This window comes from Ursus americanus, chromosome 10 (assembly GCF_024610735.1).
Source record: "Ursus americanus isolate L20-20 chromosome 10, mUrsAme1.1.p, whole genome shotgun sequence".
NCBI classification, from domain to species: Eukaryota; Metazoa; Chordata; class Mammalia; order Carnivora; family Ursidae; genus Ursus; species Ursus americanus.
The window spans coordinates 51991377-52016789 of NC_142136.1; the positions used below are offsets into that span (position 1 = coordinate 51991377).

Genomic DNA, 25413 nt, shown 5'->3' on the forward strand with positions numbered 1-25413 from the left:
CCAAGACACCTTTCGTAAGATAAAACCGGTTTAAATGAGATTATACGCAGTGCTTGAGCATAATGCATATTCAATATATGATTTTTAAGTTTGCATCTATGGTTTCCATTTAGGTACTTTTAGTCTCAGCGACTTTTGCAAAAAAATTTCAGTTGTAAAATTGCACCATAGTGAAGACCACAGAAATGTAGCATCAAACAAGTTTCCTTACCCATTTCCAGGACAAATGGAGTATTTTTATCTTTTTTTTTTTTTTCCTTTCCCCACTAGCCTAGGCCCTGAAGGGCTTTAAGGAGCTGTGTTCTCAAATTTTCATTTGTAGTTTCCACGGCTTCATGTTCCAGAAGGTCTGAAATCATCCTGAAATCTACAGTCCAGGAAATATTGACACAGGCAATTGGTGGAAAATACTCTGACTAATACTGTCTTAGAGCTACAATTTATGGGTGTATTCTGGAGGCATGTGGGTGCCTCCACATGGTTTGTAGAGGAGAATGGTTGTCACTGCTCCTCGGACAGGAGAAAAGTGAGGACAAGGAGACCATTTTTTATTTTTTATTCACAGGGGCCAAGTCTTCCTCTTTCATTCCATTAAAATACAGAGTCATCTAAAAGCACTCTTCTCCCCTTCCCTGCTCTTCCCTAACTGTTGTCCAGTAAGGGGCAAGGAAACTCATCCATCTGGATTCCTACAATATGTCCCATGCTTTATATCACCAGATTCTGGAAGCTGCTACAATTCTCTGATGTTGATACTCTTAGGTCCCTCTTTACAGACAGACAACTCAGGGAAGTTAAATGTGATTTGCCCAAGGTGATGTGGCCAAGGGAAAGTGCTTGGACTCAAACCCAAGACCTAAAGCCACCATCAGCCCCTTGCAGTGACAGTTCATCAGTTTCTAGGGAAAAGAATTTTTCTTTTGCAGATACCACGGAAAGAGTCCCTTTTTACTGCTGTTACTGGTTAATGCCCTTTTCCCCTTCACACCTCCACCCCTTCCAATTCCCTGCTTGCCCTCATCAGCTCCTTCCATCCTGTGACCCACTCTGTTTTCAGAGCTATACCCCAAATTTGTAGGACTGTGTGGCCAGCTCCCACCTGCTCTGGATTCTCTACTTCCCAAAGAAGGAATATTTAAGTTGACTCAAGTCCAGCTTTTCTGTGTTAATCACTGAGAAGCTCACAGTTGTTTTTGTCCTTTGGGAAAACTTTCTGACTTATTTTTAGACTGAAATTAATATACATTCTCTCCATATTTATGGTCATTTTTGCTTACTGACATTAACCAGAGGCAGGCCATCCACCTGGTCTTATTCATAGCAATCTACTTTATGTTACTAAGTTATTCCTACTTTAGTACAGATCCAAGATCACTGGACTCTAAGTCCTCAATTCGTGAGGCTTAATGGAAATCTCTGGATTTTAACTACAATAAAAAATGATATGCATAAAAATTAAATAATTGATCTCTTTTTAATTTCAATGTGATATAAAAACTGTCCAAGATGACTATTTCCCCTTCCCCCAAATGATATCTTTCCACCTAAGATATTTACTTTTAAAAAGAAAAGTGTAGGGGCACCTCAGTGGCTCAATAGGTTAAGCACCTGACTCTTGATTTGGGCTCAGGTCATGATCTCAGGGTCCTGGGATCAAACCCCAAGTCGGGCTCCACGCTCAGCGGAGAGTCTGCTTGAGGTTCCCCCCCCCCTTTGCCCCTTTGCCTGCTTGCATTCTCTCCTGCGCACATGCTCTCTCTCTAAAATAAAGAAATCAATCTGAAAAACATAAAAGTGTAAAGATAGGGCAGCCCTGAGGCAAAAATCTAGGAGGGTTTTGCTTCAGTCATTTTCCTCTAAATCTTGACATAGTGGAAACAGATTAGGTGCACAGACCTGGATTTCAATTCCTGCATTGCCTCCTTCTACCTGGATAACTTTGATGAAGTCAGTTACCATCCCCAAGCTCAGTTCCCTGGTCCATGAAATGGGGTTAATAATATTTTGCTAGCACAGGATTAAATGAAGCAAAATATTTAGAGTATTTGGTATATACTAGGTGCTCAGTAATTGGTGGGTTTATTACCTCCTTTTTCAGCATTGCTAGGATAGTCATTCACACCACAGCCTTGGATTTACACTGGTTATGCCCCTAAGGAACACACAGGTTTCTAAAAAGACTTTGTCTGAAAACTGCTGCCTCCAGCTACAAAAAAGGAACAGGGATAGAATTTATCCTCCTGCCTCAAGCAATTTAAAAGTCAGACAAAATACCTGAAATGACAGTTTCTGGGCACTGGACAAGAGCAAGTACAGAACAGTGATTATCGAGAGAAGGGAGACAGGTAAAGTAAAAGCTGTGATTGTCCCGGTCTACTGTCTAGAAAGTTTCCAGGATTTAACTCAAGGAAGAGAAACCCAAACAGAGTCTGAGATATCCCTTAGTTCAGTGTTCGAGAGGCCAAGGCACCTGCAAATGGCAGGGAAGAGCACTGCAGAGGAAGGTGCTAACCAGAGAGATCGCTCTGAAAATCTCTGGATGGTTCCCTTCAAGTCTTTGGCTGAGTATTGATCAGGCGTGTGAAGGAAGTACCGAGGCAAAGGCCATGGGAAAGTAGCAGGTGGAGCTGCTTCTGAAGCTCACAGAAGGACTGAGAACAGATCAAGGTTCCAGTAGCCAGAGAGGGGAAACTTTGCAATATAGCAGGGTATTGTTTCCAGAAGTGTCTTGCCTCAGCAGTGAGACAAAATTATTTCTGGTCTATCAAAAATCTGCTCTAGATCCACCACCCAGGCATAAAAGAAAGACTTGAAAGAATTAAACTATTTCTAAGGAACTTAATGGCATCCCAGAACAAATCTCAAAAAAATTTAAAGGGATACCAAAAAAAAAAAAAAAAAAAAAAAAAAAAATCAGCACCTAACATTGTAAAATTCACAATGTCTGGCATCCAACAAAAAATTACTAGGCATGCAAAGAAAAAGAAAAATATGATCCATCATGATGACCAATAGAAAGACACTTAGAAACATCGCAGATAACAGAATTAGTAGATAAGTGCACTAAAACAGCTATCATATACTACACATGTACAAGGAGATAAACGAAAGCGTACACATGATAAGGAGAGACAGGGAAGACACGTTCTTTAAAAAGAAGAAGAAAGAAAGAATCTGGGAAGATCATGCTCAATTATGGGAAAAATAAATCACAGATGTCAAATTAGGGAGCGGATGGTTGTGGCTCCCCTTCATATCTCACCATGATTAAAAACATAAAAGTTATACTTTAGAACAGTCAAAGGGCCAGGTAAAAGTGACTTTTGCAAAATTTAGACATCTTTATAGAGTTATTTACATAAACGAATCAAAGCATACGTTCATGCCACAGTAGAGTTACTGAGCACCCAGCTCTGTGTTTGGTGATAGAGGAAATTCAAAGATGAATTAGATGTGGTTCTCGCCCATATAAATGTGCAGCCTAGCACAGTCTATTAGATAAATGACAGCCTAATTATATACGTGCACAATGCAATATATCTACCACTCAACAACGTGGGACACAACACATAGTAAATGATAAGGTTGCCGAACAATAAAAGGAAATAAAAAGAAACAAGATACAGTTGAGGAGAAGTCATTACACAGTTACTCCATATTTACACATAAAAGGCCTTGACATTAACTCAAAACACAAATCCAATATATGGTGATGTGTGTGTGTGTGTGTGTGTGTGTGTGTGTGTGTGCACACTGGATAGGAATACACAAGTTAAGTTTAATACAGGAATTTAAGGGTTTGATTTTTCTTCCTGTTCCCAGTTGCATCAGAGTGGCTTCTAATGGGGCAGGATACAATCAATTTTCCATTATGGAATGCAAATATTTCCCTGTAGCTTATGTTGCTGTTAACGATACCAAAGCTCCTCTATCCCAGAGGAAGCAAAGGAAACCAAGAAAATGCGGGAATGTGTGTTTGTGATGTATATGCATACATGCGTATTACATATCTGTATGTAATATGCATATGTTTAATATAGCTCTACATAGGTAAATACATTCCGTTATTTAAAAATATTTTCTCTAATTTTAGTCTAGCAGGGAAGAAAGTGATTAGCGTAGTTCAAAAGGCTGGTTGGGTAAGTTGAGCGGCACCTACACCAGAGTATGACAGACCAAATAAAGACAGAGCTAATCAAGAGATGGAAACTAGTATACGATTTTTAAAAATACACTTGTGGTGGCCTACACAGGAAGAACAAAATTGTACATTCATAATTCAGAAGAAGTCAATCTACAACGCAAGTAAATTTATGGGCTTCATTGCATGGAAGAGAAAAATGACCATATTTCAAATGACGAGATCATGTTAGGCAAGCATTTGAGAAGGATTTTCGTTTTATAACATCTCTAGCCAACAAAGATACAGGTTGCTGTTACTTGCGGAGAGTTATTTAGGGACAAGCCTTGATTTGTTTTCAGCGATGCCAATTACCTTATATAGCACACAGCACAGGAAGCAGCAATATTTTTTGGAAACAACTTTCTACAAATTCTCTCATCTCCAGAAATACCGCAGACGCTCACGTCATGGACCGAGCACTAGGAGGGCAGCCACGTGCACCCCCAGCAACGCCCGACACGTGGGAGGCGCTCATACCCCAGCCACATGGAGGTGTATCCAGGCTATCTACCTCGCCCATCTCTTTCTGGACTCCCAGCAGCCTTCTGGATGTATGCCGGACACCTCTCTTGCCACCCAACCCGCCAACCCCACCCCATCTCAACCACCCCCTCCAGGCCACGCACATCCCATGGTCACTTCCTTGCAGCAGCCAAGCTCCTTCTGCCTCGGGCCTTTGCATGGCACATTTGATACTTACAGAATTTCTCATCTTCCCAGATGCCCCTTCTTTCTTCCTGTTCTTCCCTCCTGCTACCTGGTAAACTCTAATTTGTCCTTGGGTGCTTGGCCCAAATATTACTTCTTTAGAGGAACTTTTCTGGACACCCTCCAATACCTCCAAGCCAAGTTGGGCTCCCCATCACTCTTTTGTAACATTTCGCTGTTGTAATGAAACAATCATTTACACAGTTGTTTGAACAACATCTGCTTCTTTAGAAATATGAATGCTCCACAGGAGTGTCACCTGTCTGTTGTGCAAACTGCTGCCTCCTTAGGGCCTTGTAAAATATGTTGTGCATTTTGAACCTTCTGCAATACTGTGGAGAATGAATGAATACACTGATGTACTGTCCTAATGTCCCGGGGAGAACAGGGTAAATAACTGTGGGATGTGGAACTGAGCTGTCAAGAATACATGAAATCAGGTGGATAAATTGTGAAACATAAGTCGAGGGCCTCTTTGTTTTCTGACATTTGATAATGAAAAATCTTTCAGCAAGATGGAAAATAAGAACAAAAGAAGACTCTGAGCATCATCTTTTCGAGAGCCCGGCCACTATGCACCAGGCTGTCTGCATCCCCTTCATCACGCCTGTGGTCGGAGAGTATTGCCATTAACATGCGAAGGGTCTAGAGCAAGGAACCTTGCTGGGTTGAGTATTACTTTCATCTTAAAAACAAGTATGTGGTATGGTTTACCAACAGAAAGCCCATCTGAGCGTCTCTGTAAGCTGATGAGATGGTTTCAGGCATAGATTCTTAGATGATATGTTTTAAATCTCTGACTGCTTCTCTCATTCCAGACCTTGGAGGCCACTGATGGGCAGGAATCCACCTCTCCTGGGTCTGGAGAGGAAACAGATGAAACAGATATTTGGAGACTCAGTTGGGGGTCGGACTGACACCTGCATGAGCCGCTGAGGGCTTATTTATAATTTCACAGCAAAAGCATGACTGGGGGGAGAAGGGAGTCAGTGACCATCCATGGGCTAGGACTGCCAAAGACACATCCCCTCCATCCCTTCTCTCATGAACTCTAGACCCTCAGATCTGACTGTTCTTCAAACTCAACACACGCAAAAGGAATCATGCCCTCTTCCCCCATCGCTTCTCTTCCAGCCTTCTCCATCTTAGCAAATGAGCCTAGCATTTACACGATTTCCAAAGCCAGATGCCCAGGAGTCACTGCCGATTCTTCACTCCCCTTACATTCTATGAGGACTCAGTCATCAATTCCTGTTGTTTCTGGAATTAAACGTCTCCTGGGTTCCTTCACTTCTCTCCATCTCCACTGCCATGTTTATTATTGATTGCCGTTATTATCTCCTATCTGAGTAACTGCTACAGCCTTCCCTCCGACCTCCCTGCCACCTACCCTTCCACTCTCCATCCATTCTCTCTAGGACTTACAAAAGTTCTCTGTAAAAATGCAACTCTAATCACGTTACTCCCTGCTTAACACTCCTCGGTGACATCCTCTAGCACCCTTTATCTGCTAGTGGCAGAACCACCCATCATGTTGATTTGTATTAGCTTCTTTACTCTTCTCTGTTTCTCCTGCTAGGCTCTGAAAGGTCTATGTCTCGTATTCCCAGCATTCAGCACAACGTCTGGCTCAATAAATCCCAGTTAAGAGCGATGCTCCGGGAGATGAAAGGATTTAACACATGCCTCCTCATATCTGGGCATATTAAAGAGGATCAAGGTGTTCCTGGGAGGATTAAACAACCCGAGGAAGAAACAAGAAAAAATCTTCTGAGCAAGCAGAGAGGAATGAAAACGAGTGGAAGCCTGAGTGAATGAAGAGGGGAAGGAGAGGACAGAGAGGAAGCTGTAGCCCATCCCGGCCTCCCCATGAGTTTTAAAGCTCATCTCTTCTCGGAGTGGCAGGAATGGAAGCAGCGATGGCGAACTAGAGCTTCTGAAGAAGAAACAGCAAAGGGTGAGCTGAGGGACAATTCAAAGTGTTCGCAGATCTTTGTGGGAGGGAAGACATCTTTTATTGGCTCCAAGTCAATCCCCGATAAGGCATGTGTCACTATCTTGTATATAGTCTTTCTGCAGCTAATAGGGAAGTGTGGTGCCTTTTTGTTTTTTAAAACAAAAATAATACTTAGGGCACCTGGGTGGCTCAGTCGGTTAAGCATCTGTCTTTGGCTCAGGTCATGATCCCAGGGACCCGGGATCGAGTCCTGCATCGGGCTCCCTGCTCAGCGGGAAACCTGCTTCTCCCTCTCCCTCTGCTGCTCCCCCTGCTTGTGCTCTCTCTCTCTGTCAAATAAATAAATAAAATCTTAAAAAAAAAATAATACTCAAACCAGCAAACTTCCTTTCTTTAGTCCCTTCACATATGAGTGGTGACACTCCCTAACATGGGCATAGTTATGGGGCTAGAGATAGCCTGGTGTATGGTAGCCAAGCTCTCTAAAAGATGCTGCTTGAAGTTCTCTGTTGTTTTCATTTTCCATCTCACTGAAAGATTTTGAAATTAGGTAAGAAAATTTCAAAAAGTTTAGAGAAAAGCAAGGTATAATCTCATGGCCAGAGACTATCCAGGAAGTATTACCAATTCCCATGCAGGCCCGGACAAGAAACTTAAAACCTGCGGACTCAGCTGCTGCTTTTTCAACTCTTCCAATTGATGATTATAACTTTGGAGAAGAAGCCAGGGTGGATAGGAAGGGAGCAGCTGGTCACACAGATGGTGTCAAAGCTCATGATCTGATGTTCTGGATTTTGTCTGATGACACCCGTGGTGGAGGCTCCCGGAAAGTGACATGTATCATAGAACACAGGGAAGAAGGCTTCAGGCAAACTCCTGACCACAAGTGAATTATTTTGAAATTTGAGATTAGGTAGTAACACTGTTCAGTAAAAACATAAACAAAACTGTAAAGTAGATCATAGACACAAGACCATAAATGGCATAGAAAGACGGAATGTAGTGGAAAAGGATCTCCCCAGCTGATGGGGAAAATCTGGGTTACGTGGCTATTCTAGTGTCTCACGAGATGACAATAGATTTTTTTTTTTTTAAAACTAAGCTAAGTTTGGGGAAGCCAATGTATTAGGTACCACTCTTTGAAACTGTATGTTGCACATTAGCATAGTTCAGGCTTTGAGGAAACTCACAAAGAAAGCAACCTATCTGTTTTAAACCCTGAATCTGCCACGGCTGTTTGGCCAGGTAAATACTCAAATGACACCCACTCTACCTAACAGCCATGTGGCACTGATGTTCTAACAGACCACTTTAGAAAATCTGGATCTATATCAATGCATAAAGTATTGAAATGCATAAAAATTAAAAATTTCACAAAACTAAAAGTATGGGGAAGAAAATAAACATGAAACAATGACATAAGGAGGTAAACATTATGTTATCATAAACCGAGACACGGAAGTATGGGATTTGGGCTGGAGTAAAACAATATAACGGCATGTTTTGGACAAAAGAAACCAGGTCAATGTAATGATTTTAAGCCGCACTCGATAGGAAGAGGGTAAGCAGCAAGTTCATGAGAGTGGGGATGGAATCATGGTGGGCACGCGTGGGGAATGACAGAGGGGAGGAAAATGGAGACGTGTAGCTGTGGGAGTCAGAACAGCACGTCAGAAAGGCGCCCTGCCACGGTGGTAAGTGAGCTGATCTCCTGGGAAATCTTCCTGATAAAATCAGAGGATATGAAAATGGTGTGCCTTCCTTCGCTGACAATTTTAATCTCTCAGTAAGCACAAGGAGTAGTAAGGCACGGGACTGGGTATCAATGTAGTTTTAACCAATATGGGGAGAGGGGTCGGTCATTTAGAAATACCAGAAACTTTGGGAGGAGGCCAGGTGCTCCTAAAATCCAGCCTCTCCATAATCCTGTCAGAGACAGTTGAGCTGAGATGTCCTGGGAGGCAGGCCACGCTAAATAATCTTTAAGCCCTTCTCAGACAGTCAGGCCTGCGTCTCACATTCCACAGGAACACTGAAGACTTCCACAGGTGGCCGGCCGTGGCAGGCTATGGCTGTGTTGAAAGGATGGAGCCGCCGTGCCCAAGGGGTTCGGTAAGAAAAGCACAAGATATGTCATATAAATACTCGATAGAGCTATCAGAGCTGAAACAGTGTGGTGCTGGGACAAAAACAGATCAGTAGTACAGAGCAGACACTTCAGGAGTAGATGAAAATATACATAAGAATGGAATGTTTGATCAAGGAAGGAAGTAACCAACGGAGACACAGAAAATCGGGAATACCTATCAACTTCTAACTGGGCCAAGCCTTTCGGTAGTTGGAAATAAAGAACTCATCAAGGAAAAGTTAAACATATTAAAAAAAACAGACAGCTTTAAGGGGCAAAAAACAGACTAGATAAGTATTTTTAGGAAATAGGAATTCCAAAGATTAAAATGCTTAATCATTAACAACTAAAAACAAATGAACCAAAAAACCAAAAAATTCCACCAAGAACTCTGCGATAAATGTATGATACAGTATGAAAGTAATGCATGTACAAAAGAGGAAGCGTGAATAGAAGATAGGGAGGAAAAGTAAGTAATTTACAAAGGGTAGTTAAAAGAATTTAAGGCAAAATAATAGGATGCCATCTTCACATATCAAATTAGTGAATAAATATTAAATACACACGTATATTTTGGAAATTAATTTTCCAGTATTTCACTTTAAAATGTTCATTTCTTTTGACCTACTAGTTCAACACATAGGAGTCTATCCAAGGATAATAATTCTAATTTCTGAAAAGCTCTATGCATGGAAATGTTCATGTAATATGTTTTTTTTTAAAGAGCAAAACAGAAGGAAGGAATAAGAGTTAATATTTAATGAATGCTTACTATGTGTAGGTACCATACGGTTATTGCATGTAAGTTATCCTATTAAAATCTCACAACAGTCCCATGAAATAGACATAACCATCATTTCACAGGAAAGGTAAAATGCTTCTACGAGCTTCAAGAGATTAAGTTCTCCAAAGAAACTTGGCTAGGAAGAGTAAAGCAATGGAAACAGCCCACATGTAAGCACTAGAATGGTTAAATAAACTGGAGATTCCTTCAATGGATTAAATTTCTTAAATATGAAACAACAAAATGGAAAAATAATTTAGGATAAGGTGTTACTAAAAATTCATCATAAAGTAGTTTGTATTTCATATGATTCCATTTGGATGGAAAAGACATTTTGTATTGCAGATGGTTCCATGTGGATGGAAAAAAGACTGGAAAAAAAACACATACACACGAAGTGAATGAAACCGCATCCGACCCTGAGACAGAGTCAGCCGGCAGCCCTGGGACCAAAGCAAAGTGCTGTTCCATGGGCAGAATACAGTGTGATGACGGGGTGCCCAGGAAGACCCTGAAAGGCTCAAAAACAGTTTAAGCAGTCTGGCTAATACAGGAGATAGAGGACGTAATTTGGGGCAGATACGGTAAATCTTCTATAACGAGCAGGGCTGTAATTCTTTTCATGGTAAGTTGCTGGGAAAATCATAAATTGGTCATGGTTAAAATGTCAGAAGACTCAAAATCATAAGAAAAAATAATGAATTATTGAGGTTGTGGCTTATTCTGGAAGTTACACAACATTTTCTGAGAGCGGTGGGAGGTGGAGACGAGTAATTTCTGCTAGATGCATATTTCAATTAGGCAGTTGGGAAAATTTGGGTGGAAAAATACAAATCTTTACTTTGAAGTTAGTAGAAGGAAGTATCTGTCTGGGTTAAGCTTTAGGGAAAAGGGGTCTGGATAAAAGCATGTTCAAACCATAGGAAATGTCACTTATATACATATATACACGTCCTGCACCAGACTAATCCTTAATTCCACATAAATTTTATATTTTGGAGAATTTTATAAATATCCTAAGTATAATTCTTTGTAACTCAATCTTTTTTTTTTTAAAGATTTATTTATTTATTTTACAGAGAGAGAGAGAGAGAGAAAGAGAGGCAGAGACTGCACATGCCCATGAGTTGGGAGAGGGGCAGAGGGAGAGAATATTTAAGCAAACTCTCCACTGAGCACAGAGGCCAATGTGGGGCTCAATCTCACAACCCTGAGATCAAGATCTGAACCAAAACCAAGCGACGCTTAACTGACTAAGCCACTCAGGTGCCCCTGTAACTCAGTCTTTTGAGTTTCCTTTTCCTGTCTCCCACTTTCCCCTGCCACCTGTCTTCTCTCATGTTCTTTCTTCTTATATGAAAAAATAAACCACGTGGAAATACATACATGTGTCGGTATCCGCACATGTAATTCTCTATAAGTAGTTTAGAATTTTCTATCTATGGACACTATTAAAAGGGTACAACAACAAACCCACCAACCAACAAATGCTTGGTCAACTCAGCACAAAATACACAGGTCTGTGGGTGTAGAAACAACCTCTCCAAAAGGTTGCTACCTGGTGCGTACCATCTACCCTCCTCTAACTTGACGGGCAAAAGTGAATTGTTCCTCTGACATTAAAACAATGACCACAACGTAAATACTGTCACCTTTCCATCGCAAATTCCGGGAGGACGGGGACCACACCTGCTTTGTTTATAGCTGGAGGCCCCTGCACCAGGACAGTAACTCAATAAATACTTGCTGAATGAACCGGTGAGCGAGTGAGTGAGTGAGTGAACACTGCAAATCTTCTGTATCTTCCCAGGCAGCTCAAGTCCTACCTCCCTGATCATTTCTTCTCTTACACCTCCTGTGATTCGTCTTTCTGGAAATTACTACATTATCAGCCTGCACCACTACTCAACACCTGATCCCGCACATGATTATTATTGCTGTTTTTTGTTGCTGTGTTTTGCAATTTAGGGAGACCCAGTCCTCAAAGACACTTACATATGTGTATATTTATTCTGTTTCCCAAAGTACTTGTTGCAGGGCGCATGGAAAATCCTCAATAAACATGTATTAAATTACTTGATGAAATGTTAACCGGCCTTCTACTCTGTGACGTTTGTAAACATCTTCCCTATTGAATGCACCGTAATATGATTCCAAAGTGTGATGGGAAAATGTGACTCCGGAGTCAGCTGAGTTGGGTTTCTAGTTCTGCTACTTCAGTGCCGGAAAAGCCACCTAGAAAGCTTATCCTCTGTTTCCCTGTCTTTTAAACGGGAACAGTAATAAATAAATAAACAACAAGATCTACTTGCCTCAAAAAGATGACTGTGCAATCAAAGGGCATAATGTATGTGAAAGAGTTTTGCAAATTAGAAAGCAAATGGTAACTCTTCTCCGTAGCAGTTTAAAATCTGAACTTGATATGGCAATGCTAGAGCATACATACGGCCTGTGGCTTTTTCCTGAGAGCAGCTCTTAGGCAGGAGAGCGAGGGGATGAGGAGGAGAACCTCCAGCGCAAGCTGCCGAACACGCCTCTGTCATAAATCACAGACTCTGCCCCACACTCGCGTGTGAGGGAGACGACTGGGCACCTGTCACCCATACCCTCCGAACCCAAGCTTACCGGACACAAGCTGCTGTCCAGGCAGCCCCACGGGAACCATGCCCAGGTTATTCATGGCGGTGGCCCAGGCTGTGGGATCTGTCACGGACATGTTGAGCTGCGTGGTGTCTATCGCTATACTCCCCAGACCATCGGCTGCTGTGGGGAGAAAAAAACTATGACTTCCAGTCCACGGGCGAGAGTGTTTGTTTTAAAGGAGAGCACGTTTCTGGAGATGGGAGACTTGGTTTAGCACATTCCCAAACCACACAAAACTAAAGCACTGTAATCTACGGCAATGTTTGCTCCGGACGTAAACATAAAGAGTTCCCAAATACATTCTGGGAGGAAACTTAATGACATGTGGTTCGTACTGTACACAGCATGCCATTAAGAAAGTACTCCTGGAAAAAAAAAATGAAGAATGGCTTCTTTCTCTAGTGAAAAAACACTAGTTAAGTTCCAAGGTCGAGAGGCAAAGCAGGACTACTCCTTTGGTAAAACAAGTCAATTGGCTTAGTAGACTAAAAATAAATAGAATCATCTGCTTCTGAGTAGAATTTGGGGAGCAGGCACACCTTCTAACTAATTAATAGAATCTTTAAAAACATTGTCAAGCAGCCAAACTGGTCCTGACTGAATTCATTAGCATTACCTTGTAACATATTCTTTCCCTTCTAAGCTTTTTGGATCATTACATCAAGGAAACGCAGGTGTCTTCCTAAAATGACTCTTCCAAAATATTTCTTCTAAGTTCAGACTTTCATCAAAACAAAATAAGCAAATAAATAATATTAAAAACAAATAACACAGAGCTTTAAAAAAAAAAAAACCCTCAGCAAAATATGTGAAATCTGACTTAATGCTTCTTGACGTACACTTGACGTAAACCACGGCCTGGTTTCTTTAAGGATCCCAGGTGCCCGGGTCAATGCATCTGTTCACGGCCCGGCAAGCTTTTCCACTAAGGCCTCAAAACGCCTCGCTTGTGACCTGTGCTGGCCGCGCCCGACATTTACCTGCAGCCATCATCGGAGGAAGCGGCTGGGGACACCGGGTGATGCTTTCAACGCCACCTGCATCTACTACTGAATTACGAGCATCCTGGGCGGCAGGAGCGCTCTGATGGCTGAGTGCAGGGTCCCCACGCAGGTCATCGGATTCTGCAAAAGGGGAAAGCAGTGTGGTGAGCGATCGTGACGGTGAACTGAGGGAGCCTTCGAGGACAGAACTGCTGTCTATGCAAAAACAGACAAAGGACAAGGGACAAGTTCGGGTCACAGAGTCCCGGGCAGGGGCCCAGGGCAAGCGCTGCTTCCCACGCCCCAGCAGCCCCCTCCTGCCGGGGTGCACAGCTCTGAGCGCTGGGCGGGCCAGCTGTCAGCTCACCTGGGGCCGGGCTGCCTGAATCGGCGAGCGCGCGCCGGGGGCCTTGCCTCCTCCTGTAGAGACATCACAGACCGGGCTTATCAGCCCCGGCACAGCCTCTTCCACACACTACACATCAATGGAGAGGGCAGACTCGGGGCTGAACACGATTTTTTTTTTAGTTAAAAAATTAATTGATGTTGTTATTTTGGAAGACGGTCGTCTGTGAAATGTATTCAGAGGGGGGAAAAAGTAGGGAAGGGGAAGAGAAAGGCGAGACAAGCTCTTTGGCGCCGAGGCTGGTGAAGGAGTGCGCCCAAATGACAATAGTCCGGAAAGGCAAGAGGAAGGAATAGCAGGCGGCTCATAAAAGAAGAGTGAGAGAATGTTGGGCAGCAAAGGCACGCAGTTGTTTCTTTTAGTTCTATGGAGATAAAGTGAACAGGCCACAATTTGTTTGGTCTGAATTTTCCCTGAAGTCTCACAGCATACACACACACACACACACACACACACACACACACGTATTTTTATTAAACTTTTCAGAGCACTTTTCTAATAAAAACAAGTAACAAGAAAACAGTAAGTAAAGCTGCAAAGGAAAGGGTCCCTTTACAGCACACTGTTTCTAAAATGCTGCGCCTTCTCTCCATCCTTAAAAATGCAAAACCACACCATTCATACCTACATAGTTTTTCATAATATATATTTTAAGCGCACCTTCCCCAGCTGAAAACTGAAAGCCAAAGCACACCACTTAGGTGTGTGATCTGAGAAGTTTGAATTTTAAGTAGATTTGATATAACGATAGAATTTAATTATTTCTTTTTATTTAGGTATAAATTTAGAAATCTTTCTAATCCATGTTTCTGCCAATGCATATTTTAGAATTAGAGGTTATGGCCCGTTTGGGCATGTCTAGTGCAAAGTCTGGCCCTTTTATGGTATGGTCTTTTATTTCTTTGATTCTTAGGTACAAGAATCAGTAATTCCTTTGAACACTACACTGTCAAAGAAAACTCATTGCCTGTTGAGCGAAAGTTAAGTTCAAATGGAAGCTCAGATTTCACTATTTCAAGGATAGGTGGATAAAATGAGCAAATTGTTTCCATGGTCTCCCCAAAACCCTAGTCCGAGACCAGAGGGGCACGCAAGATAGTGGGGAATTTTTTTCCAACAGTTTGTCAGGAAGGTGAAACATCGTCATGCGGCAGAAAACAATTCAACTTTGGGAGCAAACTGCACTCAGGACAAATGTTTTATACCTTGCAGTTAAACGCCACTACCCAAATGAACGGAGATGCTTACCTATAGCGAATCAATTATCTTGGGCAATGGAAGCCATGGCACAAGTCTCACCATAGAAAATCAACTCAGTAACATAAAGACATAACTAACCTAAAAGTGTGCCCTTTGGCTACCCACACACCAGCTATATTTCTGCAATGAAACTTCAAAGCACTTTCCCCTCTCCACCTCCAACCCGTTCACATCACCGCAGCAAGAGTCCGGCTACACTGCTCATTCTTTGGCTCGAATGGCCATGTAGTGGAGTCATTTCAGATCATTGCAAGGTCACTATTTGTCTTACTTATCTACCCAAATGAAGTTTAGTTGGCTGGCTTCCTTCCAGCTCAGGTTCTCCCCAAATGGGCATTAATCACAACTTTCTGTCCAATGAGCCTACGGTTCTGGAACATTATAGCGGAGAACATCCCGTTACTTTGTAGACTTTACAACTTGTACCTGACCAGCCATATTTCACCTTCCCTTTTTGCAACAGTATTTCAAGGATGGTGTCAGCTTTCCATGGCTCCGTAACTGTCTGTTCCGATGGTAGTTTTCTCTTTAGTGATTATGGTGTTACAAAGGGGCATGAAATGTCATGGGGATCCATAGCGCCTACCCACACTTTCATGCCCATCCTAAACAGACGATATTTCATTGAGAGCATCAGTGAAACAAAAACAAACAAAACCCCATTGCTTTGTTGGCAAGATGTGGTTTGTAAACCTGAATGTATCCCCTAATGAAACTCTCGGACATTTATTGCATATCTTTAATCTACCAACCCAATGGTTTCAATGTCATACAACTTCATGTCGCTACCATGTATCCAGAATGGTAACTCTAAAGTAAGTTCTAGAACATCTTACACATATTCAAGAGTCTCAGGGATGCCATGCAATTCTTTTAAAAATGTAAATTTCCTTGATGCTCAGATGAAAGATGACATTTTTAATTAATTACTGCCTAGTAATTCATGAATAGTGGGAAGAGTGATTTTCATACTCTAACATCTATTGTTCCTATTGAATACCTGCCTCTTTAGATGACTCAAAGCCATAATGCCTAATTTATCATTCAAATCAATTTCTCTGCCTTAGTTTTCTTATTTCTAGACTATAGAAAAGATTAATAATTTTAATGGTGTTTATTTACACACAGAGATGTGGGGAGTTAAAAAATTATAGCTAATAAAGTACTTGGAATATAGTAGGTGCTAATTATTATTATTTTATTTGGAAGTGTAGTGTTTCTATTAAGGTACCCTGGGATCTTACTGTTCGACTGGATAATTATGCAATTAATTCTAAAACAGTGAGTAACACTTGATATTTCTAAAAGTAAGCATTGCCCTAGTTTTCTATGCCACACCTAAATGGTAGCAGAATGCTTCTTCATTTTCTACAAATCCTTTATAAAATAATAAAATGTGATTTAAAAGATGCATGATATTTTTCCTCTAGGTTTTTTTCTGTCTATGCAACTATGAAAGCTTTTGAGAAACTGATGACCAATTATGAAATTGGCAGTTTGAATTTACAGCTTTTAGTGCGATACGATCATCACAAAACAATCAGATGTACAGAATGCAGCTTTATCCAGGGTTCAACTGAAATCTAACCCGTTCTTTGTTAAGGTATGTTCAAGTACGAAACCTCATACTCGATTTCATAACTGTTCAACAAGCTCTATTTATCCTCAGGATTTATCAATGGGTCAAGTAATTTTTGAAACTCACTGAACCTATACAAATACTATTTTTCCCCCTCCCCTCCTCAAAAACAACCAACCAAACAAACAAATGGCACATGCTTCTCTCACTGTCAATAGCACAACTCTAGCTAACCCGGTCCAACTTTTCCAGGTCCCAAGGATACACACACGCCATGAATAAGAAAACCCATCTATAACTGTTCACAAAGCATAGGTTGCTATAAAATGGGGTGGAGATGAGCTAACTTTTGAAAATTCTCTTTCTTTTTAATTTAAAAGAATGATTTTGTTTGATGTTAAGTCCTCAGGTTCATGCCACTTCAACAGAAAAGTAATTATAGTGAGAAAATCATATTTATTAACGTGTTGTTAAGAGTTGATTCCAAAGGAAACTTATTTCATATGACATCTGAATCTTATTTTATAGGAATTATTCATTAGCATTATCGTGGCTTATACTTATAGCAAAAAGAGAAATGCATTCCCATCCAAAGTTCTCCTTTCCTTTTCCAGCACGAAGAAAATATTTCACTTTGATGTTCATGTAATCAGTAGGATACTCTCAAGGTTACAGAAATGTTCCCTAGTTTAAAAAAATACGGAATATTGTTGAAGAGATGTTACTTCTGTATTAACTCCAGGAGTTTTAAGCAACCGTCTATGAATTATAAGGGAGACATTTCTGCTTCCTGTAATGGTAAACCAAGTAATTCAGACCAATTCTCCCACTGAGAAACAACTAGAAAATCTTAATGTCTTTCTTCTGTTTTATAAAATTCTATTCTTTCTTCAAATACAAAAGGATCCCAAAGGACACGCTCTAATTGCTGTAGAGGGATTACTTAGCTTCTAAGGAGAATGGGTCCTGCCCCGTGCTAGGCCTTCATGCTTTACGGATCTAGGAAGTGAGCGGATAGTTTTGAGGCAGAGTGGAACTGTTTTGCAAAACGTGGTAAGAGAGGACACCAAGGCTAAGCACTCTGAAGTGAAAGAAAGAAGGGTCTTGGTGGCCACCCATGGGAAAAAGATACTTCGGAGAAGAGAAATGACTGAAGCAGATTTTCAGGTGGCTCATTGGGAAGCAGGCAACGTATACGAGCATTTTCTTGCGCCCTCTACAGAAATGCCTGTAAAGTCTACAGCCCTTAATTCTTAGATAGGAGTAATTTTTGGGGTGGTGGGTGTGCTTTAGGGGAGCATCTGATTATGAAGATTACCTAAGGGGCCACATGATAAGTCATGATAACATTTTCAGGGCTGTTAATTATACAGGATGTTGGTTATGAGTGATCAGTATCTCCTGGTTAGTGGGAATAAAAAGATTAATTTTGAAGAAGAGATTTAGATTTAACCGGATTTGATGAAGAATTAGATTTTATGGGGGGATTTCTGATGAGCAAATTGTAAAGTGGGAATATTCTATCAAGGAAAGATACAAAGATCCTTCTCAGTGATGGAGAGAAAAGTCACCTCTTAGAGATGGTTATGGGCAGAGGTTGGAACTGGGCAAAGAACAATTCAGGCAGGGCTCAACCTTACAGCAAGTTCTGGCAAAGCCATGAAATCAAAAGGTCTTCTTTAATATCTAACCCATTACTCATATATTTATAAAATCACTGACCTCTTTTCAAAAGTGTCATGATTTGACATACACAACAGCACAGCGCACCTGAGGACAGATGCCATTCCTGTTGTTTGTAGCTTTTAGTTTGTTCTTTAAACAAGAAGACAAAGGAGATAGGTACTCCCTCCAGTGTGCTCCCATAGCTCCCTGGACCTTTATACCAGTGTTTGTGACTTCGTATTTGAATTAGTTGTTTATGTCTATGTCCCTAATAAACAACAAGCTTACAATGATTCAGGTGACTAGTCATCTTTGCATACCTTGCAGCTAGCAAGCACAGTACCCCAAATGTGACAGATGTGCATGTGTTTACCCTCTCTCTCTCTCTCTATATATATATATATATTTATAGATACCCATTACTGAGGGGGATGAGTTGACCCATCATATGTAATTATATATGTAAAGTGTAATATATAGCTATGTATATATAATAGTTACATATAATACATAATGTATATGTAATATATAAATTATGTTTATAAATATAGAAAGAGTATATTAATGTTTATAAATATATAAAACAATATAAAGTTATGTTTATAAATTTACAAAATGTATTAAAAATACAAATTACATGTGTGTATATATACATACACATAATACGTTTTTCAAGTGAATTCAGTCATAAAGGAAGAAAGGAAATTAAAAAGGAAAATAAAATGAGAAAGAAGGAAAGAATAAAGGAGCAAAGGGATAAACTTCAGTTCCAGAGTCCAATTCCAAAGGCTGGAGGTTTGAAAGCTAAAGAACACAAAAGGGGAAATTGCTTTTGGAAACTAGAACACAGACGAATTTAAAGTGTCAAAGGAAGACAATTTTAAAAAATGTTAGATCCTTCCAGATAAGCTTTTGGTGCACTTAACAAATCTAAGATCCCACACCCCCCTGGCAACCAATGTAGGGTCATAATCAGGTTACAGTGATACTCCCCCTCGGTGAGACTTCTTGCAGCTGTTCTTTGAATGAGCTGAAATCTATAAATAACAGCATCTCCAGACCCATTAAGCAGACCCATTAGTGTAATAAGGGCATAGATGTACATATATGCTAAAGAAGTGAAATCACTGCAAGAAAGGAAAAATTTCCATTTGGCGTGCACCACAGAGGACAAAAAGCAGGGCTGGCCATTTCTCAAACACAAAATGTTGTTAAGGATTTGTGATTACGTCCTCCATTTTTCCACTCTGTGTAGCAGCCAGTTTTAAACTACAAATCATTGTCTTTCCATCTTAGGGAGGACATAGTTACTGAATGGATGATAAGGTTTTACCCATGACATGTCTGTCTTCAAAGAGCTTAATGTTGAGAGACACAGAAAGACAGAGGGAGATGGAGACAGAGAGAGAGAATATGAATGAGACAGAACCAGAAGGTCTTCCTCTGAAATCATCAAATCAAACAAAATTACCAAATTTGCCAGAGACAGCTCAACCAGCACAGGCATGAGACTAGGGAAAGCCGATTATCTTCTGACACCAAGAAAAATACAATTTGGCATTACATTAATAAGTGTAGAGAAATGACAAAGGTAAAATTATTTTGTTTTCAGGAAACCTATGCTTTTAAAAAAATATTACATTTTATATTTCTAAATCGAACAAAATAATAAAACAGAAAGCCTGAGACCTCAGGGAAAAAGTATTTCTCTTTCCATTAAAAATGGAAAAGAAAATACAATGAGATGTTTTCTGACAATATATAATTTCAAAGCCTTTGTATAGGCAAGTTTTAAAATACAGGAGCTTCCAAACTTAAATTGTTTCAGATTTTCTGAGAAGGGATTATTACACCTCAAGGCTGTTTATGAAACATGTGATGGGTCAACTCATACCTCTCGTTAATGGATATCCATCAACCACACGTACAATATACTGTCATACGTTGTTTCCTACCTTCCAAATGCACCCAGCACAGGGAACGCTATCATTGCTGACTCTGCTGGTGAGTGAATTATTAAAGGGAGCAATCTCATCCATAAACATAAGCCTGGGTCCATTAAAACCAGAAGAGTCTCACTTTAAGCAAAGCTTTTTCTAAGTCCCCGAGGACTCAGGACAAACACACCCAAGTTCATAGAACATCGAGGTTCAAGCTTGAGATTTCATTAATTCCAACTTCTCCCGGATGTGGAGGTCCCCAAAATGTTTCTGGCAGGAAACTGTTTCAAGACAGCCTTTAACAGTTCACACGTTCTCCCTTCAGCTGAGTGCTTGTCTGGAACATAAGAGCTCAGAGCTCTGCTCTCGAACCCTGCTTCTGCAGCCACGTGCGGCCCCGGCAAAGGGACTCCCCTCTCCCATGAATAGGGATGTTGAGGCATAACTGCCCACCAAGCCAGCCACAGACAAGTTGATGAAATGGAAATAAGGACAGATCTTCGTGCTTCCCCTCACCGGACAAGTTGGGTTTCCTGTTTGCACGCTTTCTGTTCTCCTCGTGGACCCCCGCAAACAGTCCTGCTGGTGAGACCAAGCAAACACAAAGCCGTAACTACACAGAAGCTTCCCGCGAGATGGCAGAGCGACGGGCTGCCAGAAAGAGCAACAGAGAGACCAGAAGAAGGAGTCCTTCTGAGAGAGAGGTAGCACCTCCGAAATAGACTTTAGGTGGATTTCAGGCTTCAAAGAAACAGCTTCCAAGGTGCGAGGTCTCTAAACCATGGACGCTGCCACCAATCAAAGAGCAATGTTCATGCGTGTATACTGCACATACGTGTACATGGCATAGCGGTCACACGCTGGTCTTTTCGGCCCCACTTACACACAGAAAGCAATTTCTGTAAACATTATTATCTTCTTATATAAGGGAAAGCAGGCAAAAGCATTCCATAATTTGTGCTGTTTTGAACTCCGTTTTTTCATTATGTACTCATTTTACACCTTGCCCCAACCATGAAAAACGTATTAAGCTACAAAGTGGAACATTTTAATTGTAGCGGGTGACTAACTGACCCTTACAGGGCTGCAAACTCTGGGGAATGAATTATCTGTTTTCCAAAGAAGCCCTGATTAGAGCTCTCTCATCTATGGAAATCTACCTGCAATAAAATCCAGATCAGACCCCAACCGGCCTGAGCCGGCTGCTCATCCTGATTAACATTTCTCCTCCTTGGGTCACAAACAACACGTTAGTTACTCTTTAAACTAATGTGCTCTTAATGATGCCTTTGCAACATGGTGGATGAAGGATTAGCCCTGCAGTCATGCCGCCCCAGGATTTATGGACTTAGCAGGACACCTCACCTCCACTGGGGTGCCCTGGGCCAGAGACCTTGTTTTCTGTTTCCTTAAATGACCACACATGGCCGTTGTTCATGGTCTGAAAGTAGTAAGCAGGATGGCGGGGCCTTGGGTTCCTAGGGCGAGTTCTTTTCCCTCCCTGGGGAGTCACGGAAGCTGTGGTTATCTCATGGGGGTGGGCTAGTGGGAGGAGGGCTCGCTCCTGGGGCAAACAAATGGGCAGCAAGATATCCGACTGGAAAGTTCTAGGCTGGCAGGGAGCATTCTGAGGAAGTGGGTCAAACCCTGGGTGCCACTGGCTGTGTTCACCAAGCTTCAAACGGAGATGCTCAGACAAGAGGAAGGCCTCCAGGGCCTGAAAACATTCGGGTTCTTGAGACTGGAGGCTGGAGGATATACAGCAAGGTGGTTCTGGCCCCTAGGGACACTGGTGATGCCGAAGCTAATAGACTGATTGTCTTGGTTGCTCCGTGGTGAAGGCTGTATGTTGTAGCTGCTTTTGGAGGTCAGGATCACCGTCAGAGCTAAGGACTTGGCTGCACACAGTGATCTCAGCGAGGCCTCTATGACACAAAAAACCTCCATGGGGGCTCCTGCCCCCCAAAGGGGGGTGGGATAAAGGCAATGGAAGGTTCCAGCACTGAGAACAAGGCTGCAGGTCACTGGAAAATGCTGCTGCCACAGCTGTAATTCCATCTCTGCTCTCTATCTTGGATACAGATTTCCATACAAGGGTGTACGTGTGCTATCCTCCACCCTACCTTCGCCATTAATACTCGTTCTCCCTGTCCGTAGGAGGAGATGCGTGCCTCTTAAGAATGTCGTACAGAAATCCTTCCGTACAAGGGAATGGCATTTGGAGGACTAAGTTCCTCAAATAGAATCTCTTTTTCTACTCCAGGCTTCCAGATCCACAACGCATCTGCCCCGGGAAAGCAGCCTAGTTTTCTAGCTGTGGCTGTGCTATCGGTTACGAACTAAAGGCGCGGAGTCTACCAGAATGTTGGAGGGCTGAAAACGTTTTGTGTCAACATACAGTGACACACGCATCATCAAAACCAAATAGTTATTTAATGAAACACCAGGAAATTTTGTATTATGACACCTTCTCTAATTATCAAATTTAACAGTCATATAGACATCATTACAGTTGAAAATTATTTGTAAGTGGGGCTTTCTCACGTTGTAAAAAAAACCCTGAGTCGGCACTGTTAGGGAAAAATCAGAGCTGGTTTTAAATGAGAGGAGTCCCTCATAGGCAAATAATTTCAAAAGCAGCATTACAGAAACCCTGTCCAAAAGTCCTATGGACAAAATGGTATCGAATGTCAGACGTGAGTGCATTTTGGATGCTCAGTGCCACGTGGGGTGGGGCCTCTGAAAGCAGAGTCAAGCTGTCACCACCGGAGTCTGTGAAAGTTTTGAACGGCTGCTCTGAGGCACTGTCTCCTCCCTGCCTGCGATGTGTGCAATATACAAGACTCTGTGCTCCCCTGAAATCTGCCAGCCTCAGTCAGGACCAGATGCCGCCCCAGTTACTGCCTCACAGGCGACTTACCTATTACGGGGGAAGGCGGACGAGGGAGCAAAGACTGACCCGAAGAAGCAGATACAAGAGGAGAACATCTGGCCGGTGGTGCTGAATGTAATTTCATGTTAGCTTTAAAGTAATCGTATTTATTTATGGTTTTATTATTTATAAAAAAAGAAATTATGCTGAACGTGCTTTGTGGGAATTACAAAACAGTGCTATTGCTACCGTGGTTTATTATCTTCCCAGCAAGATGGCTTAAACCCAACCTCAACAAATATTTTAAATGAATCCCCACTAGCACTATCGCATTTTTCCCCCTTTTTAGTCTTAATGAAAAAGATATTCTGCTCTTCGAGTCCTCTGATGTTCTTATTCTTATGCAATTCCACATGTTATGGTTTATTATGAGATAATGTTTATTGTAAAATAATGACGAAGAAAATGCCCAGCGTCCAGTGGCGGTTCAACAGCGCCGTGTACGTGAGGGCGTTTGACGGGGACAGTGCCTGCCAGCTCCAAATAGTTACCGGGCCCTGACCATGAATGCAATCAAAATAATGCTTTTATGCCGTGCATAACCAGGTAGACGTGTGTTCACGTACGTCTCCAAAATATCAACCTGACCCCCTTGCTAGGACACAGAGCATTTTATTAATAACCGACCCACAAGGTCGACGTCACCGGGAGACACATAATCAACATAAAACTAAACGCAGGGGGTGCCTGGGTGGCACAGTGGTTAGGCGTCTGCCTTCGGCTCAGGGCGTGATCCCGGCGTTGTGGGATCGAGCCCCACATCGGGCTCCTCCACTATGAGCCTGCTTCTTCCTCTCCCACTCCCCCTGCTTGTGTTCCCTCTCTCACTGGCTGTCTCTATCTCTGTCAAATAAATAAAATATTAAAAAAAAAAAAAAAACTAAACGCAGCATCCTTTCCATACTTCTCATGGTACAATCTCTGAATACTAAACTCTTACTAACAGGAGACACCATCTTCACTCACATACCCGCCCCAAACCCTTGCTGCCATTCTAACCCGCGGACGCCACGGTCCCTTTTTCTCAGGCAGTGACATTTGCAGTGGTGGAATGCAGTGACACAGTTCTTTCCAGTCTGAGAATAAACGTCAATATAGGTTTGGTAGATGGAAATGAATAGTCTCATAAGGACATTTTTATTTTCAAGGTATTATGATTAACACTAAGACTTTAAATGAGTTCAGGAAGCGAAAGTCGGTAAGGGAAAGGGAGAATGTCATTCTCTCAACCCTTCTCCCAGAGGCACCCACTGGGAAAACAGCTTCTTATGTAACAGTCCCACGTCTTCGATCTTATGAAAAATCCACAACCACCTATGAGAGAGAGCTTACTAGCAACTTTTTACAAAAGATGCAAAGGTTCAGAAAGTTAAGCCTTTGGCTCATTTACCCAAGGCCGCAAAGCTAATGAACGACAGAACCCCAACGTTCGGTTTGGTTTTAGCCCGGGCCTCTGTTGTTACGGATTTGGGGAACGGAGGCTTTCTCCAACAAAGAGCCAGACTACGAAGCCCTTCTTGGTTTGACTGGCTCTAAAGACACAGGAGCCTGAGGTAAAGGGTTATTCCATTCCCTGGGGGACACACTCACTCAGCAGATCTTTATTAAATACTTATTGTGTGCAGGGAATGTGCTTGGGATCAGGAATGTAATGGTGAGCAAGACGCAGACTCAGTCATGAAAAACTTTGCAAATTAAAAAAGCGTTAGCTGCCTTGAGCTTGCTGTAGTGTGGCAGACTAGATACTCCTAGTGATGAGCGAGCAGAAGGCAAGATGAGGACACAGCACAAGCTGACACCCTGCACCCCCCCCCACACACACATACACACACACTCCTGGGTGGGACATGTGTGACATTCATCCAGGAAGCTCCCAACTGTCTCAATATTAACGCCTTGCTAGAGGGAAAAACCACCGCAACTTGACAATGGCAAGGCCTCCAGTATCCTGGGAGTCCTTAACATATGAAAATCCTTTTGAAACCTCCCTTCTCCTTACCTCCCCCAACTCCCAAGTGTATAATCAGCCACCCCTCACAACCCTGTTGCAGCAGCTCTTTCTGCCCACGGGTCCTGTCCAAGCGCTTTAATAAAACCACCTTTCTTGTACCAAAGATGTCTCGAGAATTTTTTCTTGGCCATTGGCTCTGGACCCCAACCCACCAAACCTCACCTACATTCTAAAACCACATCATTAGGAGCTTGCCTATCATAAAACAACAACTAGATTCTCGATATAATTACT

General features: G+C 41.9%; 1 protein-coding gene across 1 annotated transcript in view; it reads right to left on the reverse strand.

Moving 5' to 3' along the window:
* Window positions 1-25413, reverse strand: part of ENOX1 (ecto-NOX disulfide-thiol exchanger 1) — a 238732-nt gene that overhangs the window by 189870 nt on the left and 23449 nt on the right. Inside the window, 2 exon segments of the mRNA XM_045796762.2 lie at window positions 12386-12523; window positions 13384-13527. Of these exon segments, the coding sequence (XP_045652718.1) occupies window positions 12386-12523; window positions 13384-13527 (282 nt within the window).